At 52.5% G+C, this 20,366-nt stretch overlaps 1 protein-coding gene across 3 annotated transcripts in view; it reads left to right on the plus strand.

Moving 5' to 3' along the window:
- Window positions 1–3,613: 3,613 nt before the first annotated feature.
- Window positions 3,614–20,366, plus strand: part of TTLL1 (TTL family tubulin polyglutamylase complex subunit L1) — a 30,483-nt gene continuing 13,730 nt past the window's right edge. For 2 of the 3 annotated variants that reach the window (XM_046645924.1, XM_046645927.1), the window contains exons 1-7: window positions 3,614–3,741; window positions 6,304–6,335; window positions 8,634–8,706; window positions 11,315–11,431; window positions 17,865–18,073; window positions 18,791–18,971; window positions 19,822–19,956. In XM_046645924.1, the coding sequence (XP_046501880.1) occupies window positions 11,319–11,431; window positions 17,865–18,073; window positions 18,791–18,971; window positions 19,822–19,956 (638 nt within the window). In that variant the 5' untranslated portion in view covers window positions 3,614–3,741; window positions 6,304–6,335; window positions 8,634–8,706; window positions 11,315–11,318. Of the gene's footprint in view, window positions 3,742–3,836; window positions 3,973–6,303; window positions 6,336–8,633; window positions 8,707–11,314; window positions 11,432–17,864; window positions 18,074–18,790; window positions 18,972–19,821; window positions 19,957–20,366 lie in introns of those variants that run through there. The other variant, XM_046645926.1, reaches the window with a different exon arrangement.

Consider the following 20,366-nt stretch of genomic DNA (forward strand, 5'->3'; position numbering starts at 1 on the left):
CTGCACTGATACCATTTTTTTTTTTTTAAAGATTGGCACCTGAGCTAACAACTGTTGCCCATCTTTTTTTTTTTCTGCTTTTTCTCCCCAAATACCCCCAGTACCTAGTTGTATATTTTAATTGTGTGTCCCTCTCGTCGTGGCATGTGGGATGCTGCCTCAACATGGCCTGACAAGTGGTGCCATGTCTACGCCCAGGATCCGAACCAGCGAAACCCCGGGCCGCAGAGCCAAGCGCGCAAACTTAACCGCTCGGCCACAGGGCCGGCCCCGGCCTATACCATTTTAACAACTTTTTTACATATTTCCTTTGTCTTGTAAAGAAATAACTCACATACCTAGGCCTTATAAATTTAACCCTACCCTCAACTCATTGCAGCTCTTCACTGTCCATGGGTCCTGTCCCCATGCTAGTCTCTGAATAAAGGAGCACTACCACGACCTTGAGCATCCAAGAAATCTTTCTTTCGCCTCCTCAGCTCGTGAGCCGCATCATTAGGCATTTAGATTCCTGGATGATAAATCTTCTATTGTATCTTTGTGTTTCTTCTGCCTTTTCAGTGAGATTTTGAGATGTGAAGAGATAGATGTATATTCCATTCGTCATTTTGAAATTTAAAAGTTTGTTTTTTTAACTTTATTTCATTGAAGGTTTTAAAAATTACAAAATAATATGTTTGTGCTACTAAAAAATTCAGACAATAAAAAATATAGGCTGTAAAAAGAGGAAGTAACTTCTATTCCAACTTCCAAAGAGAATGACGCTTAATAGTATTGTGGATTTTTTTCAGATTTTTTTAATGCTTCTTAAGTTATAGTTAATGCATATACACACAAAATTTTTTTTTAAAGATTTTATTTTTCCTTTTTCTCCCCAAAGCCCCCGGGTACATAGTTGTGTATTTTCAGTTGTGGGTCCTTCTGGTTGTGGCATGTGGGACGCCGCCTCAGCGTGGCTTGATGAGCAGTGCCATGTTCACCCCCAGGATCCGAACTGGCAAAACCCTGGGCTGCCAAAGCGGAGCACGCGAACTTAACCACTCGGCCACGGGGCTGGCCTCCACACAAATTTTTTTTAAAAAGATCACACTGTACAAATGACACTGAACCCCTTTATCTCAAGTTCATGTGCCTGATGCGCCGGAAGCCTAACGCTGCGACATCAGTGCTTGGAGACGAAGATTTCTAAGAATTGGCCAAACAGAGTAGGTGGGAGCCTGGGTTCTCTCAAATCTGCTCCCCAAGAACAGAAAGCAGGGGGTGTTTTATGGAGCTAAGGGGCTTGGCAGGAGGGGCTTCAGAGAAACAAAGAGGTCACTCCCGATAAGCCCCTGGGCAGCGGGACTGCCGGGCTTCAGCAGCTGCTGAGGGCCGCCATCCGGTGACGGGTGATGGCAATCTCCCGAAGGCCTTCTCTTCCTTCTGCAAAACAAGCTCGAGAATCCTCCGGAAAACAAGCTCACAAATCCTCCAGACCCCTGAGTCAACCCTCAAGTGAAACAGGAAAAACAGCAAATTGGTTTAATATTTATGGTACCCTTCAGGTACCTGGCTCCACAAACAGTTGCATAACTTGCAGTTTTCATTTAATGTATCATGTACACATTTCCACGTCAGCACACACAGATGCACCTTATCCCTCTGAATAGGTAAATACTCTTTCATTAAATTGGTGAACTTGAATTTAGCCAACCAGAGCTCTCCTAATAAACATTCATATTATTCCCAATTTTTCATTATTAGAAATACTGCTTTCAGTGCTGTTGGATGTATATCTTTGTTTATCTGAGAGAATTTCTATAGGATTCCTAAAGTTGGAATTTCTAGGTCAAAGAGTATATAACTAAACATATATTAAAATTCTGATGAATACTGCCAAATCGCCAGTCTTCCAAAAGCTGGACTAATATTCACTTCTGTCAGTAGTGGATACAAATGCCTTTTTTCCCATATCCTTTCTAACATTGGTTGTAACTGTATTTTAAATGTTTGCCAATTTAATCAGTAAAAAATACGTCATTAAAAATCTCAATATCATTAATTTGGGAATCTTTCCACATATTTGTTTACCATTTTGTTTATCTTTCTGTTCTAGAATTTGTGGTTCCATCTCTTCTGCAATTTTTGTATTTTTTTCTTATCGATTCATGCAAACTTTTTGTATATTGTGGATACTAACTAATGCTTTGTCATTGATAATGTATATATTTCAACCATCACTTAACTTAGTTGATTGTATTTTTGGCGTCTTACGTTTTTACAACGTGTGAGGTGGGTCTTTCTATGCCCAACAGGAAACTGAGATGCTATACAGGAAAAAGGTTAACAGATTTTTAACTGCACTAAAACTAAAAACACATTAAGGAGTCTGGATGTTGTCTTGATGGCAATGGAAAGCCCCTGAAGACTTTTAATTCGACTCAGATTAGCCTCAGTTTCTTGTCTTTTTCTCCTGGGACTACCTAGCTCCCAGCTAATTCTTCACATTGGCCGGAGCTTCTCCTACTGTTTGCTCTTGTGATGTTGGTCTCCTCCCACCGTCAGTACCCCGGGCTTCTGGCATTTTGGTTGCTGGCTATGCTCTTTGGAATGGCATGCACGTGGCACAAGGGCAGAAGGACATGGTAGAACAGGTTAAACACCTTCCTCGGTGCCGTCCACCAGGAATTTAAACTCTCTTCCATCCCTGAGAGACAAAGATCATTATTCCCATTTCTCCGTGAAGAAACTGTAATTAAGAGGCTGGGATCCGCCTATGCCCAAACAGCTCGAACGTATCAGAGCAGGATGTGAACTGTGTTTCTCCTCTTTCATGCTGCCCCTGCTGCACTCACGGCTGACAGGTGTCTGGGACAATGCTCTTTTAGTATGCATTAATTCAAGAAGTCTTTGAGGAACTACTATGTGCCACGCCAGTGCCTTTTTTTTTCTTTTAAAATAATCTTCCCAACAATGCTTCAATGCAGGTGCTGTTATCCCCGATTTATAAGGAATACAAGGAAACTGAGGCTCGCAGAAGTGACCTGCCGGAAGTCACAGAGCCAGTAATTTCGCAGCTAGGTTTCCATCCACGTCCGGCTTCAGCTTTAAGTTTCTCACCAGGCCCCGCTGCCGCTTCCTACCAGGAATTGATGACATAGTTTGAGGAACTAGTCCTGCCCCACGCTGGGGGAACACTTAACAAATGAGGTGACCCTGGAGTAGGCTATTTATTGACTACTAGATGCTGAGCGCAACATGTCACGTTGCCCTCACAACAACTCTACGACGGAGGTGCAAACAACAGTCGCAATTTTACAGCGCCGGAATCCGAGCAGCAGAGCGCACAGAGAGGGGACTGCACCCCCGGGGCCCCCATCATCACACCGCTCCGCCTCCCACCGTCAGGCTCGATCCCGCGCCCCGTGCCCTCTCTCAACCTCATTTCTGGGCCCGGACGTTTGCGAGGCTCGGGGGTGGACCGCCCGGCTCGTCCTAGGATCTCAGCCGGGGGCACAGCGGTTCCCCAGGCGCGGGGCGTAGACACGGGCCGGGAAGGCCCGACCCCGGAAGCGGTCGCGCGCCGGCGCCGCGTCTTTGGTTGCCATGGCGCCGCCCCGGAAGTCGAACGCGGCGCGCGGCGGGCCGGGCCGCGGGCTGCGGGCGTTGTCCTTGTGAGGGCGCCGCAGTCGGGTGGAGGCGGGGCCGGGGCGCGGCGCGGGGCCGCCCTGCTCGGCGCTCCTGGGCGCTCTGCGCCCTCAGGTGAGGCCCCGCCGTCGAGGCCGTCGCCTTCCTGCGCCGAGGGTGCGGCCGTGCGTGGGGGGGCGAGTGCGCATGCGCGAGCGGTTGTGGGCGCCCGTGTCTACGCGGCCGCGACCGTTTGGTTTAGATGCTGCTCGCCGGATCCGCGTCCTCCGGGAAGCCTGGTGCTGACCACTGTGCCTCTCTTCTTCCTCCGAGTTCCTATGATTTACCGCGTGCCTCCCGATAGTTGTAATTGCATTCTTCTTATTCTTGGATATCCCAGAATTTCATTGTTCCTAGGCTTTTTCATTCATTTGCAGTCTGCTTTTTTGTGTTGGCGTCTTGCAGGGCGCAGTGTACCTGTGGCTAGAGCTCTGGGCAGGAGACTGGAGATATCTTTTTCCCGCCTTACTCGCCTCTCTCTGGGGCGCCGGACCCAGGCATTCCCACCCTTTTCCCCATCAGGTAGAGGGGACGGGGCGGAGACGGTCCTCCACTCTGTAGAGTAGCTGGGGCGTTAGAGGGGATAGTTCTAAAAGTGAGAGTATCCTACCGTTGTAAGCCGTTTGGGGTTTTCAAAGCGTTCTTTGCTCAGGAAACATTTAATGAGCACATTTCAGCGCTGGGCTTTGGCAGTACAAAAAGATTGGCCCAGCTCTGCACTCAGGGACTTAGAAGCACCGGTAAACGGTCGCGGGGGGCATGGCGCTGTCGCCTGGTGGGAATGGGAGGTGGACAGTGGCAAGACAGCTGCCAACGAATGCATCTGCCCAAGTGAAGTCATCGTTTATATTTTTTATTTAAAGGTGGCTCTTTTTTCCTTTTCAAAGAATGTTAACTGGAAAGCAGTTCAGATGCCCTAGAATCTTGGCCTAGCTGGGACTTTGTTGAGACTGTAGTGATGGAAGTGTCTGGGGTAGTGGGGATGGAGCAGAAAGGGCTCCCGTTTTCTGATGGCTGGACCCAGAGGTGTGAAATGACTCCTCTGCTTGCTGTTTCTCCCAAAAGGTTGTCCTGGCTTTCGTCTGAGAGTGGTCGTGACTCCACGAAGTGCAAGGCCTCTGGGCCGTGCCTGATTCACTGCTGGGCACAAACAGCACTTGTTTGATTGTGTTTGGAAGGAATTCACTTCTTTATTTTTTTTAATTTATTTATTTTAATTTTTATTGAGTTAATGTTAGGTTACAATCTTGTGAAATTTCACTTGTACATTATTGTCTGTCAGTCGTGTTGTAGGTGCACCCCTTCACGCTTTCTGTCCACCCCCCACCCCACCTTTCCCCTGGTAGCCACTAATCTGTTCTCTTTGTCTACAAGTTTAAATTCCTCATATGAATGGAGTCATACAGAGATTGTCCTTCTCAATCTGGCTTATTTCACTTAACATAATACCCTCAAGGTCCATCCATGTTGTTGCAAATTGGACAATTTTGTTCTTTTTTACAGCTGAGTAGTATTCCATTGTGTATATATACCACATCTTTATCCAATCATCTGTTGATGGGCGCTTAGGTTGCTTCCATGTCTTGGCTATTGTAAAAAATGCTGCAATAAACATTGGGGTGCACAGGACTTTTGGAATTGCTGACTTCAAGCTCTTTGGATAGGTGCCCAGTAGCGGGATAGCTGGGTCATATGGTAGTTCTATTTTTAATCTTTTGAGGAATCTCCATACTGTTTTCTATAGTGGCTGCACCAGTTTGCAAGGAATTCACTTCTTTATTTTTGTTAATTCATCAAATATTGATTGAGCGCCTGCCATCACTGGACACTGACCTGGGTGCTGAGGATTCAGCGGGAGATAAAGTGGAACAGTGTTTCTGCTCTCATGATGGGACGTGATTTGCTTTGTGTGTGTAAAGAGTTCAGCCTTCTGGGTGGAGAATGGGTTGCAGGGGGGTAAGGATGGCACTAAGGAAACCAGTCTGGTCCTCCTGCGGTTGTCCAGGATTGCAGGCGTGGATCTGGAGTCTTCTGGTGTAGAGCTGACACAATTTGGTGCTGCACTGAATTGATAGTCACTTGCTCCTCAGGGCCACAGTTGAACTTTGTAGGGTTGTGAAAGCACTTTGCCGCTGGCCTTACAGCTTGTTGAGTGTACCTCTTGCCTCACCTGGATCAGGACTGTCCCGGAGCACCTCGTCCCGGGCAGCTCTGTGTCTCCTGTCGTGGGCCCGGCACAGAGTGGCTGTCAATGCTGAGTGGACGGATAGAAGCTAGACCACAGATGGCCCAGACGCCCAGGGCTGCCCCTGTGGGAGCTTGTGCTCGAGCTTGTGAAGATCCTGCCCACTTGCCCCAGGAATGGGACCCACATTGTGTTCTGCAACTGTCTGGTTTCAGGATGGCTTTCTGCGGCTGACATACCTCAGGTGGTGACAGCCCACTGCGATTTCAAGCTGTGAGCAGCATAAAGATCAGCACATCAGTCTGTTTTCCTGATGCTTAGCTTTGAGAGTAGCTGACCGAGTGGCTTAAAATTCAGATGCATCAGTTCATGCGAACCAGTAGGGATGTGACATTTCAAGTTCATTACATGCTACTGTTAACCTTCCTTTTTTTTTTTTTTTTCTGTTTTAGGAGGAGGTGACAGGAAAACAATCTGGCATCAGGTATCTGTTTATTTACTTCTTCTAAGGAAGAGGGCTTAGTATTTCTCAGGGCTGGGAAGGAGTCAGCTCGGGCTTCTATACTGTGGGGATGGCCCAGCTGGTTCATGTGTCTGTTCTGCAGACGATTTCTGAGCCCCCTTCCTGTGCTGGCCCCAGCTGGGTGCTGGGGGACAGATGAGTCAGCCCACCCCCTGCCCTGCGGGAGGTTGGAGTCTGAGGCGGGAGACACGTATACACTGACGGTTGATACGTTGTGTGGGAGGGAGGCAGTGTAGGTTGTCAACAGGTCATAGCCTCTTAGTGTCCAAGCCCCACTTTCCCCATTGACAGATGGGATGACTGCCTGCCCCACGGCATCACGTGAGCCACAGAAACATACATCTTAGAGGAGGATGTGCGCGAACTGCCCGACCCCGTGCCCGACACGTCCCAGTGCTTACTAAGTGGTGGCTGTTGTTTTGATGAAAATATAAATGTGTGATTACTACCTCTGTGAGGGCAGGTTGCTCTCCAGCCCCGGCCAGCAGCCTGGCGGGCTGCCTGTAAGAGGGGCTGGAGTGGAGGAGGGTGCGCTGCTGAGTCGGGAAGAGCTTCAGCTCTTTCTGCCCGATGTACTTGTTTCATATCCGTCACCTGTTTGGGGGACCTGCTGTGCGTCCCCCAAACAACCTTGCAGCAATCCCAGCGAGCCTGCAGAGGAGCTGCTGCTCTCATCCCCATTTGTGTGACAGGAGGTGGAGGCCCCAAGAGAACTCGCCAGTATTCGAGGCTCAGGCATGTCGGCACTGGAAATGAACTGGGTCCTCCAAGGGTCAGCTGTGGAGCAAGCCACTGGCCCTCCTCTGGCTCTTCCCGGGGCTGCCTCATCATTGGTGCTTGGGGGTGGTTTTGGCACATTTCTGAAAAGAGGTCCCATGTCTCTTGAAAGGAGAGGTGGCCTTAGTTCATGTCTTCCTTTCTTTTTTTTTTTAAACCACAGATGACTATCTTGTCCTCTTGCTCATCACTTTACTGTGCTCTGTCTCCCACATATATATTTAAAACTCTTTGTAGGCATACATTTCTCAGTCTTCTTTTTCCGTGGAGTTTAGGATGGTTACATCTCGTGGTTTCCTAGGGCTGCGGTAACAAGTGCCACAGCTGGTGGCGCAGTAAGGCCAGAGTCTGAAGTCGAGGTGCTCGTGGGCCGCGCTCCCTCTGGAGAATCCAGGGGAGGAGCGCTTGCCTCCTGGCCCTAGGCATTTCTTGGTTTGTGGCAGCATCACTTCTGTCTCTGCCTCCATCTTCACATGGCCACCTTCCCTCTGTGACTGTGTGTCCCTGTGTCTTCACATGGTGTTTTCTGCATGTGTGTGTCTCTCTCTCTCTGTTTCCTTCTTATCAGGACACCTGTCATTGGATTAGGGTCCACCTGAATGACCTCATCTTAACCATGAAGAGCCCACTTCCGAATAAGGTCACATTTACAGGGACCAGGGTTGGGACTTCAATGTATCTTTTTGGGGGACACAGTTCAACCCATAACATTTCCAAGCAAGGGACAGTTGCAAGTGAAGAGTCAGGTTCAGAGGACTGCCCTCGAGGATTTCTGCTCTTCCCCACGCATGCACTCGCGCAATACGTGGTCATGGCTTGCCTCTCGTGTACCCGTGGGCTCGGTGCTGGAGCTCGTAGGGTGGGCACATGGACTAGGAGGTTTGCTGCAAATGCTTGCGCTTAAATCTAGAATCAGCGAGTGGGAGAGCCCCGCCCTCCTGCATCTGTGGGAGGGGCGCACCCAGAGGACTAACGTGCCAGGTGGGGAGTTCTGAGCACCCGAAGACTGGGGGAGGCAGCCAGAGGGTTCCTGGGGGGAAACGTGAATTCCAGCCAGTGGATGAGAATGGCTCCCTGGGGAAGTGGCCTGTGAACTGTGCCTTGCTCATGTGGTTGGTGGAGTTGGATAAGAAGCATCGAGAAAGGCCTTTCATGGGAGGGAACGGCGTTGGTACAGGCTGGCTGGCGGGAGAGGGTTATGTGTGTCCAGAACAGCAAGGAAGTCATCGAGTCCCACCAAAGCAGCGGGTGACTGAGGCCAAGGGGTGGCGTGGCAGCTCGAAAAGGTTGGCAGGAGTTAATAAGTAAAAGAATTCAGAAGTGTTTCTTGCAGCCAGAGGAGAACCCGCGGGCATCTTCTGGGTAAACTGAAGGCCCCTCCCCCCGAATCCTCTGGCTGGTCCCAATTTGCCGTGTTCCTGAAGCTGAGTGTCTCTTGGTCTTGTGCTGCGCACATTTCATCTTGTATTAATTTTCTTTTAGGGAAGGACCCACGGCAGGAGTGAGGGAAACTGAAGAGAAGTTGGACGTCGCGCGGGCTCCATAAGTGCCTATGGTAGGTCCAGCTGGGGGGCCTCCTCCGTGACCGTCTGGCCACACCCTGAGAGGGCACTGGGGTCAGGGAGAGGAGCTCACCCCTCGGAGGCCCCGTTTCCTGCTCCTAAAGGGGGCTGAGATATTGGCCCCGTCTGCCCCATTGGGTTGGGGCGCAGCCCTGGAAGCGTTTGTGATCGTTAAAGCATGGTACAGGCGGAGGCCCCCCCCTTGCTGGTTTACGTTGTTGCCCTTGCCTCTGCCGTCGTCCCCAGGCTGGTCAGCGGCTGCGTGAGGCTGCCCGGTGAGATGTGTTTGAAGCGCAGCGTGTGGGTGGTGCGGGCGAGGCCAGGCTGGGGCGCGGTTCTCACCCGAACGCCGAGTCTGCGGTGGCCTCTAAGGGCAGAACACGAGCAGGGTTCAGCAGGGACGAGGGCTCTGCAGGCTGAAGTCGGAGAGGAAGGGGACCCCTCGGCGGTCGGCCGTGACGTGTGCACACCAGTGAGGCCCGTGGATTCGCTGCCCTGCGGGGGCACGTGGTCCCCACACGTGAGGGTCCAGCTGCTGCGGGGCTTCTGCCCTCATTCCCATGGGGGTGCTGGCTCCACGCCGATCCTGACCGATCAGTTCGCCTTATCTGGTTGTCACATGGCACCTCATAGTTCGCAGAGAGCAGTCCCTTTGTCCCTCACCTCGCCCCTGTGGGTGTCATCCTCGTCCTGATGAAGGCCGGCTCACGGAGGGAAGCCGTGGGCTGTGTGGGGAGAGGTGGACTCTAGGGTGGGGTCACCCTAGGCTTGAATCAAGGCACCATGACTCCCTTCGGTCTGGTTCTTACACAGGCCCCTGGCCTTTGAGCCTCAGCTTCCTCATCCGTAAAATGGGGAAGATGATGATGATATCAGGTGTTGCTTGAGTGCTTTCTGTGCCAGGCGCAGCTCCCAGTGCTGTCCGTGTATTCACTCACTTAATCCTCACCATAACCCCACGAGGTGCGTAGATACTGTTGTTATCCCCATTTTGCAAATGAGGAAACGAAAGTTCAGAGAGGTTAAGTACCTTGCCCAGAGTCACACAGCTGTGAGTGGTGGAGCTGGGCCTCAAACCCCAGCCGTGGACCTGTACTACCACAGTCCCACCTCTTTGACACTGCCAGCCTTGCTGGGGGTTTTGGGGTGAGGAGGGGGCGGGCTGACATTGTGTGGAAGCACCCTGGGCTCCACCTGGTGGATGTTGTCCCTGGAGTGCCTCTCTTTCCCTCTCCTGAGGAGGGTGTGCATGGGTCATCCCCACATCCCACGCCTCTTCTGACCTATCAAGCTGCCCCAAAAGGGAAGCTATGCCCATCCACAGAGGAGGCGCCTCCATCTGCAAACGGCCCTCAGGTCCCCTGGCTTCCAAGCTGGTTGGCGCGGGAGCCTTCAGATGAAATTGCATACCAATGTTACCATATGTAAGCTGCTCTGGCTGGAGCTGGGCTGGGGGCCTGGGATCCCACACTACCCGCCCGAGCCGTTTGGAAACCAGACTTTTCATAGCAGGAAACTAAGGTCCAGAGAGGTCAGGTAACTTGCTCGACGTCACACGTGGTTCTGACAGGCCTGGGACTGCAGCCAGTCTGTCTGCATTGAGCATGTTGCAGGCCAGGCACCGTGCTAGGCTAGGGGCACAAGGCAGTGAGGAAGGAAGCCAGGTCCGCCCTGGAGCAGGGGCAGGGCTGCAGGGGTGCCGAGGAGCCGTGCGCCCGGTCTGGGGAGTTGGGGTTTTGTGGAGGAAGGGACATTCCTTCGCTGGCAGATAGATGAATGGGCAGTAACTTAGCCAGGCAGCGAGGGAGGGGGAGAGCGGCAGGCCGAGACCCAGCGTGTGCCAAGGCCCTGAGGTGGAAGAGAGCAGAAAAGGCCAGTGTGGCAAGAACAGAGCAGGTGAAGGAGAAGGCGGCATTAAGATGTACCTGGAGAAGCAGGTGAGGGCCAGGGGTCTGCGTATTTCAGGTGCACTGGGGAGCCACGGAGGTCATTAAACAAGGGATCGAGGTGGTTAAATGCTTAAAAATCACCCACACTTACAGAGAGTGCAGCAGACCAGGGAGAAGGCAGGGAGGTAGGCGTTCCTGGGGGAGGGGCCCACATGGGGACAGGTATGCCTGCCCACCCAGCGGAAGTCAGCTCCAGAGTCCCCCCTCAGAGCCAGCTGCCCCAGGCCCTCGGAGCTCCAGGTGCCTCCCTGCTGTGGCTCCTGTCACAGTTGCCATTAAACAGAACTTGGGGCTTATTTCATTGCTGCCTTTCTGTCCCACTCCACCAGGATTTCTCAGTCTTGGCACAACTGACATTTTGCGCTGGATGTTTGGTCCCGGGGGGCCCTCCTGTACGTTGTAGGGTGTTGAGCAGCGTCCCTGGCCTCTGCACACTGGGTGCCAGAAGCATCCCCCATCCCCGGTGGTGACAAACGAAATGCGTCCGGATGTTGCCAGTGTCCCCTGGGGGCGGTCTGCCCCGGCTGAGACCACTGCGGGGAGTGTGTGGAGCTGGGGTGAGGGTGGAAGCTCGCACGTCTGCAGGATTCCTTTGGGATGGGGGGAGTTGGTTGTGGAAGTTTCAGAGCTCTGCTAAGCTGATCTCTTCCAGGATTATGGCAGGAAAAGTGAAATGGGTCACTGACATCGAGAAGTCGGTGCTGATAAATAACTTTGAGAAGAGAGGATGGGTCCAAGTGACAGAAAACGAGGACTGGAATTTTTACTGGTGAGTACAAAGAGCCACATTCAATTGTTTCCCTGAAGCCTGTTCGTGGGTGGTGTTATTTCTAGCACCAGAGTGCAGACTGCACCTGTGCAGGCCTGCGTGCCCCGAGGTAGGTCGGGGTCTCCAGGCCGTCGTGTGCCTCCCATGACACGTTTTTCATCCCAGGGCACTTTGTGAGCACACGCCGAGCCAGCTCTCGGTTCGCAACCTTGTGGAGTGTTCCGGCGCTGCTGTTTGTCAGCCTGGGGGAGAAGTCCGGGCATGTTTCCGCACAGCCGAGGGGGCATAGCACTGTGGGAATTTGGGGGGAACCAGAGCCCACCCCTCCCCCCAGTCACGTTCGTCACAGTCAGTTCCGTGCTGGGAAGCGCACTGTGCAGAGGGCTCTGGGCCTCCTTTAGCTTCCCTCTGGTATGCCGAGGGTGCTCGTTAGACTAAATAGAAAACAACTGGAAAGTGAGTTAGACGAGGAAAAGAGAAGCGGTGTTCTGGCATTGGCTCCACCCGGCCAAGAATCTGGGAGTCTTAGACTCCTCTCCCCGCCCCGCCCCCCCCCCCCACTTCATCCGGATGAGGTCCTGGGTCCAGGCCTGGTCTGCTCCCTCCCTCGGGGTGACAGTCATAGCATCTGAAGGGGCCCCTGCCTCAGGGCAGCCTCCGCCTTCCGGCAGGGTTACCTGTCAAGACGTAAATCTGCTCGCTGCCTCTGCCATCCCAGACCCTCTGCAGCTCCTGGGCCCAGAGCGTTGCAGTGAATCTTTGGGGTGGGGCGTCTGGTGTGGGAGCACATCAGGGTCTCTGGGGGCTTTTTCACCCTGCACATCTCCCCCGCTGCCTAAGACTCACTCTCCCTGCTGCTGCCCTGAGAGATGTCCCGGCCTCTGTCCAGCCCACTCCCCCCAAGCAGCAGGCTGCACACTCTCCCCCGGTGACCTGCTGAGACCTTCTTGCTTCTGCACCTCCGTACGTGCTGTGCTTTCTGCCCCCTCCCAGCCCATCCTTGGGAGACGCAGGGCATCCAGGGGCTGGGTGTCCAGGCCCTGGAGCAAGAGTCATGCTGGGTGGCACCCCCGAGCTCCTCCACTGCCGTCTGGGTGGCCGTTAGCAGAGGACTTGAGCTCTGTTTGCAAATACGCTTGTCGGAGGTCTGAGTGAGTCAGTGTAGCATGGGGCTTGGAGCAGTGCCCGGCACGGGGTGGGCGCTCAGTGATCAGCGTGTGCCATTGTCGCCTGTTGTGCACTAGCACGCGTGCTGCCTGACCCGGAAGCCACCTGTGGCTCTCGCAGGCTCCCTGACTGCTTTATTGGGGTACCGTGCAGCACATGCTGGGTGCCACGATTCGTGACTTCCCCGCCTGTCCCTCCTTACGAGCTCCTGTGAGCCCTTGAGAGTGAGGACCGTGCCTGGCTTGTCTCAGCAGCCCCAGCGCCCAGCGCAGCCCAGCATAGCGTGGACAGCACCTAGCTTCCGTCTCCAGCAGGTGAGGAGGGAGCCCCTTGCTTTGCTCCCAGCGGCAGTTAGAGTTCCCTACGCTTGAACCACAACTGATTTCTCGCCAGGAGCAGGAATGCCGCTGGGGAGAGCGTTTATGGAGAAATCCAGCACCGGTATATGGTTTGGCGTTGAGTTTATGTTCTTACTCCTCAGAGGTCAAATTAAATAATTTATCCAGATCCCTGTTTCATAAGAGCTCTGCAAGAAAAGGCTGGATAAGCAGTGTTTTGGGGGCTGGCGCAGTGGCGCAGCAGTTAAGTGTGCACGTTCCACTTTGGCAGCCTGGGGTTCGTGGGTTCGGATCCCGGGTGCGGACATGGCACCGCTTGGCAGGCCATGCTGTGGCAGGCATCCCACATATAAAATGGAGGAAGATGGGCATAGATGTTAGCTCAGGGCCAGTCCTCCTCAGCAAAAAAGAGGAGGATTGGCGGCAGATGTTAGCTCAGGGCTAATCTTCCTCAAAAAAAAAAAGACAATGTTTTGTACTTATCACTTTGCATCCCCAGCTCTGTGCCACGGGCTCAGCAGATGCTCAGTTCTGTTGGCTTCTCTGAGTAGGTGATCAGTGGTCAGCGAAGGAGTGGAGTGCTCTCTTCTTCATGCCAAATAAGAAGCATTTTGGAGCTGTTCTTTCTGTCGCTCTCTTTTTTTTTTGGTGAGGAAGATTGGCCCTAAGCTAACATCTGTAGCAGTCTGTCTCTATTTTGTATGTGGGATGCCTGCCACAGCATGGCTTGATGAGTGGTATGTAGGTCCTCACCCAGGATCCGAACTGGCGAACCCCGGGCCACCGAGTGGAGCATGAACTTAACCACTACACCACTGGGCTGGCCCCTGGAGCTATTCTTAACAAAAGAGAGACAATGAGAGAGGGAAGAAAAGAGCTAAGCAGTATAATAACTTTGGATAGTTGATATCTTAAGAGCTCCTGTTTTTTTTTTTAAAGATTTTTTTTTTTTTCCTTTTTCTCCCCAAAGCCCCCCGGTACATAGTTGTATATTCTTCGTTGTGGGTCCTTTCTAGTTGTGGCATGTGGGACCCTGCCTCAGCGTGGTTTGATGAGCAGTGCCATGTCCGTGCCCAGGATTCGAACCAACGAGACACTGGGCCGCCTGCAGCTGAGCGCGCGAACTTGGCCACGGGGCCAGCCCCAAGAGCTCCTGTTTTAAGCACTAAATGTTACTGTCAGTTCTTAAGAAATAGGTTAGGGTAAGATATTAGAAACAACTAAATGTTCACCATTTTGGGAGAGTAAATACGTAACTGATGGAGCCATTAAAATAATTGCAATGAATATACAGCAGTTCGGAAAATTGTATGACAGTAAATATGAGGAAAAGCATGTTATGAAATTGAATTTGTGTTCTGTGCAAAAATTCTGTGCGAAAACAGCCTGCATCTGGGCAGGAAGGAGAAGCAACGAGAAATGCGAGAACAATGGCTGTGCTAGAGCGGGTGGCTTCGTTGTCTGTTGCCAAATTGATGGTGAGTTTTGAACACTACAAAACTTAGGGGCGTCAAACGGCGTTTTTTATGAGTGGTTTCGTGGGTTTGGCTGGGTTGTTCTTTTGGCCTAACAAGACTTAGCTGACACTACCTGGGCTCGTGCAGGCATCTGCTGCCAGCTGGCGGGTCAGCTGGGCCCCGCTGGTCTAGGAGGCCCTCGGCTAGGACGGCAGGGGCTTCTGCCCACAGATCCCTCCCATCCCTCCCGCCGAGGAGCCTGGGCTTGTTCTCTGTGGGTGGCAGGGTCCAAGGGGGAAGGTGGCAGCTCCCAAGGCCTTTCGGGGCCAGTCTCAGAAGTGGCCCACATCACGTCTGCCGCATTCTTTTTGGCCCAAGCAAGGCATCAGGTGTGCCCCAATTCAAGGAGAAATAGATTTCACCTCCTGGTGGGAGTGGCTACAAAATGACGTGGGATGGAAACAAGAAGGGTGGGGAATTGGGACCATTTTAGAGTCAGTCTGCCCAGTAGGTGCATGTTTATTCATTGGAAGGGTCCCTTGTTTCTTGGAGAAATGACGGTGCCAGGCCTCAGGAAGAAATACACGCACAAGGTGAGCTTGGAACACCTTGTCACACCTGAGAGCAGGGACGTTGTCGAGGACTGCTGGAGTCACCTTAATACGACTCAGGAGACGACTTGGAGGGCTCCTTTTGCCCCAGACGGGGACAGTTTGAGCTTCCGTGGGAATAATTGTAACAGATTGAAACTCATCAAATATGTCTGAATCTGTGAGTTCATAAAAATGCAACAAAACAAAACCCACTCACAATTTGTGGCACGTTAAAATGGCCACAAAGTTTTAAACACTACTCCCCTGTAGAAATGGAGTCTTTGTCCCCTCCCCTTGAATTTGGGTGCCTCTGTGACTGCTTTGACCTGTGGAATATGGTGAAACTGATACGTGTGTGGCCCAGGCCTTAAGAAACTAGCAGCTTCCATCTCCTCTGTGGGAACCATCTCCAGGAGCCCTGAGCCGCTGTGTGAGCAGCCGGACTCTCCCGGGACTGTTTGCTGTGTGTAGGCCTGTGCAGGGAGGGGCAGCTGCCCCCAGCCTTCCGGCCATGCCCACCAGGGTGCCAGAGGGGAATGAAGCCTTTTTGGACCCTCCAGACCAGCCCATCTGCCAGCTGAATGCCACCCAGTGACCTCAGTCACGCCACTTGGAGCAGAAGAACGCTCAGCTGAGCCCTTCCCAAATTCTTGACCCACAAAACCATGAGATAGAATAAAATGGTTATCTTAAGTAGGGTAATTATTTTGTGGTAATAGATCCCAGAACACAACGTGTCACACATCTGAGAATGGTAGGGATCAGCTCCTTATTTCAATGATAAACTGGTAAGTAAATGAAAGAATCTAGCGTTTTATTCAGTCTTTCCTGTATAAACTATTTTTCGGGTTATCTAAATTGTTGATGAAGGGAAATTTCTCCTTGTAGAAATATTCCCGCTCATAAATGAAGGAGGAATGAAAAAGAATATCACCATTTTGCAACCCCTAACGAAATAAGGGTCTAGGTCTGTCAGGTGTGGGGGCCGCTGGCCACGGGCTCCCGCGTGCTTCGCTGTGCCGCTCCAGCGGGGCTGTGCCGTCCAGTGAAATGCACGCCACGTTTTGAGGACTTAGCATGGAGAAGCAAGTGTAAAGTTACACATCACTAACTTCCATATTGATTATATGTTGAAATGATAATATTTTGGACATATTGGATTAAATAAGCGCTATTAAAATTATTTTCACCTATTTTAACTTTTTTTGTCTTGTTTTAATGTGGCTGCTGGGAAATTCAGAGTTACCTATGTGGCTCTCGGTTGTGGGTCGCATCATATTTCTCATCTATGACTGACCAGCTGCAGGTGCCTGCTGGTGTCAGTACACGCCACCCAGGACGCAGCCCTGCCCAGAAATTGGCCTGCAGCTCCTGCCGCCTCTGGGTCTGCCTCACAGGTTACAGGAAGTCGGGGGAGCCCAGAGCCCGGGAGAACCTACAGGACAGATGACCCAGGGTCTTCAGCAAATAAAAGCTTAAAAAAAAGCGGGAGAATGTGTAGATTAGAAGAGACGTGAGAGAGAACAATTAATCGGGAGTTCCGGCCCTTATTTGCACCAGCTGTAAAAAATATTTATTAGGGAAATCTGAACTCTGACTAGCATTTGATGATTTCAGGAGTTACTGCTACTTTTTTTCAGTTGTGGTAACAGTATGAAAGAGGATATCGTACAATATAAAAAGGAAGCCCAGGGGCCGGCCCCGCGGCCGAGTGGTTGAGTTCTCACGCTCTGCTGCGGTGGCCTGGGGTTTCACTGGCTCGGATCCTGAGTGTGGACATGGCACCGCTCGTCAGGCCGCGCTGAGGCGGCGTCCCACATGCCACAACTAGAAGGACCTACAACTAGAATATACAACTATGTACTGGGGGGATTTGGGGAGAAAAAGCAGGGAAAAATAATAATAACAATTAAAAAAAGGAAGCCTTAACTGTTAGAGATCCTTACAGGGATTTTTTGGAAGAGATGATGCGCTGTCTGGGAATTGCTTGAGGATAAGCCAGTGCTGTGGGGAGCAGGTGGGGTACAGACACGACAAGCCTGGCTGCGTGTGACAGCTGTTGAAGTGGGGTAATGGGGTTCTGGTACACTTTTCTCTCTACTTTTGCATGTGGTTGAGCTTTTCCAAAATAGTAAAAAAAAATTAATAATAATCCCTGTCTTCTCATGACCATGGAGTGAAAAGAAGCCCTGTGGTCGGTGGGGTGGGATGGGGGTGGGGCGGGATGGGGACTGGGGAGTGAGAGGCCACATGACGACCCGCCTTGTTTTGTGACTCTGGCTCCTTTGCTGGTGCCAGCCTTCTGTCCTTCCTGCTCCTTCCCCGCCTCTGGAACTGGCGAGGAGGGATAGGTGTGGCAGGGAGACTAGCCTCCTTAGAGGATTGGAGCATTTCTCTTACAACTCCCCCTTTCCATGGGGTGCAGCCAGTTCAGCTGGCCTGTCACAGGTCTCTCTAGGAATGTGAGCTGTGGACTCAGGGCCCGGGAATGACCTTGTGATTTTGGTTTTAAGGGGTCTTTGTCCTTCCTGACTTTGGGTGCAAATACTGTGTAAATGAGTTTCCTGACTTCAGAGTCTGAAGGAGGCTGTCTTTCATTAGTTTGTTATCAACAATCAGTGGTGTAACTGATGAATAAACATTGAGCATTTACTGTGCCAGAGAGTGAAACTGTTCAGGGTACAGAATCAAAACCGCCTGTGTCTCAGATGGTTCAGGTCACAGCCGGTCACGGGACACCATCCTGCACCAGGAGCTGGGGGAACAGGTCAGCTCTGAGGGAGCGCGCTTCCGGGTCGAGAGTCCCCTGGGCTTTGACGAGTGCTGCCACCACGTGGACATACTCTGAGCTGTCCTCTTGCTCATCCTTTTCTTTCAGGATGAGTGTGCAAACCATCCGAAATGTTTTTAGTGTCGAAACGGGCTATCGGCTCTCCGACGATCAAATAGTCAACCATTTTCCGAACCACTACGAACTGACACGGAAGGATCTGATGGTGAAGAATATTAAAAGATACAGGAAGGAGCTGGAGAAAGAAGGCAGTCCCCTGGCAGAAAAAGATGAAAATGGGAAATACCTCTATCTGGGTTTGTGCCTCTTTCACTGGCCTCAAGTTTTAAGTAAATAGTTGAGTTTTTTACTTCAGTGGCACGAGGCACCAAGATGGTGACTGTTGGCTCTGGTGGGTGGGAGTCTGTGCAAGTTGTGGCGGGCACCTCGTTCATTCCGAGTGTCTCCAGAATGGGGGGGCCTCAAGCTGTTTCCATGAGTGCCTTGGGAATGTGCTGCCTGCATGTGAGGGACAGACTGTCCTCGGGGCTCAGCATGGGGGGAACACAGCCTGAGCTACGAACTGCCACAAAGGATCATTACTGTGTCTGGTGATATGCAGGGAGAAGGCTGTCCCTGTTCCATCGTGTCCATGTCACCAGTTCCACGGGACCGGTGACAGTCCCATCTGGACTGTCGGATAGTTTCAGAATCCCTTTACATACCCGAGAAAAATCATATAACCCACCTCTCTAGGCCTCAGTTTCCTTGTCTGATAAATGGGAATGATGATAGTGCCTGGCCCACAGGTCGGTGTGGGGATTAGATGGTGCCGACCTGTCAAGTGCTGAGCACACGGGTAGGAAAGCTCCCTTGTTGTGCAGGAATTGAACGACAGAGGTCCTTTTCTGGTAGATGCTGGGTTGGGGGTGGGGGGCAGTGAAGCCGGCCCCTGAAAAGGTGGTGGCCGTGTTTTTCTGTTCATGGCCGCTGGTGGGCTGGCTCACCGTTGTCCCCTCTGCTGTCCCTTTCAGACTTTGTTCCGGTCACCTATATGCTGCCCGCCGACTACAACCTGTTCGTGGAGGAGTTCAGGAAGAGCCCCTCCAGCACCTGGATCATGAAACCTTGCGGCAAAGCCCAGGGAAAGGGCATCTTTCTGATCAACAAGCTCTCGCAGATCAAAAAGTGGTCCCGGGACAGCAAGACATCTTCGTAAGTGTGGGGAGCCACCCACCCCGTGTGCCTCCTAGCTGATAGCTTCACGCCATCCGTCAGTCTTTGGGCCGAGGACTGGGTGGCCCTCGCTTGCTCTTAGGTGTACGTCGCTGTCGCGTGGCAGCAGGGCAAGGCCGTGTGGCTGCAGTAGCGGCCCAGCTGTAGACTCTCCCCGAGGGGAGCGGCAGAGGGAAGTGGTGGTCGAGCAGCGTAAGGTCCAGGAGCCGGGAGCCTCGGGCGCCCTTTGTTCTGAAAGCTGGTGTGAGGCCCGGCCAGTCCTGGTGTTTCTGAGGCCCAGAAGCACCTGCTTAAGACCTGGGCCCAGGGTGCCTGCGTTTGAATCCCTGTCTGACACTTACTGTCTGAGTAGGTTTTGTTGTGTAGACTCTTAGATGCCTCATCTGGGTAGACTTGGGACGCTAATAGCACCACCCGCATGGCGCGGGGTGCAGGTGAGGTGGGCACGGACCGAGTTAATCTGCGCCGATCACCAGTCAGCATGCGCGGCCAGCAGTCGGAGCAGCGCTGGGCGCCGGTCAGGCCAAGTCTCCCCCGGGGTTTGGAGGCTGTGATCCTTGCCCTGTGAGGAGTGGCAGGTGGAGTGTGTTTACGTCAGATGGCAGGTGCTAGGCCCCGGGGGTTCAGGCCCGGGGAGCACTTCCTTGCTGGGTTCCCAGGAGCTGCTGGCTCTGTCACCAGGGTGGGGGCTCCTCCCCCGGGATGCTCCTCACCCTCGTTTTCTCCCTGATGAGCCCGCCGCTCACTTAACCCGAGGCGAGGAGCTCATCCCCAGCCGACTCAGCACCTTTGGTCTTGCATCTGATCTTGACCGTGTCTGCCGCGTCAGGTTCGTGTCCCAGTCCACCAAGGAAGCCTATGTGATCTCTCTCTACATTAACAACCCCCTACTCATCGGCGGGAGGAAGTTCGACCTGCGCCTGTACGTGCTGGTGTCCACGTACCGCCCGCTGCGCTGCTACATGTAAGAGCCCCGGAGTGCTGTTTCCTTTCCTCAGACTGTGCTGTGCCATGACCCTCGGTGCTCCCCAGCACCACGAGGGTCAGCGAAGCACTCCGCACATGGGGTGCCTGGCACATGGTGGTGTTGAGCGGTTAACCTTGGTGCTAGCGTCACTCTTGTAAATAAAAGCAGCTCTTCTAACCTTGCCAACGTGTTCGGTGGAAGAAGCCAGACAGAGAAGGCCACACACGGTATCATTCTGTTTATGTGAAATGCCCGGAATAGGCAAATCTCTGGAGACAGGAAGTAGATTGGTGTTTGCCCGGCACTGGGGTTGGGGAGCGACTGCTGGTTGTCACCGGGTTTCTTTTGGGGGTGACCCAAATGTTGTATTGATTGTGGTAATGGTGGCCCGACTCTGAATATACCAA

The sequence above is a fragment of the Equus quagga genome, chromosome 19 (genome assembly GCF_021613505.1).
Source record: "Equus quagga isolate Etosha38 chromosome 19, UCLA_HA_Equagga_1.0, whole genome shotgun sequence".
In the NCBI taxonomy this organism is placed as follows: domain Eukaryota; kingdom Metazoa; phylum Chordata; class Mammalia; order Perissodactyla; family Equidae; genus Equus; species Equus quagga.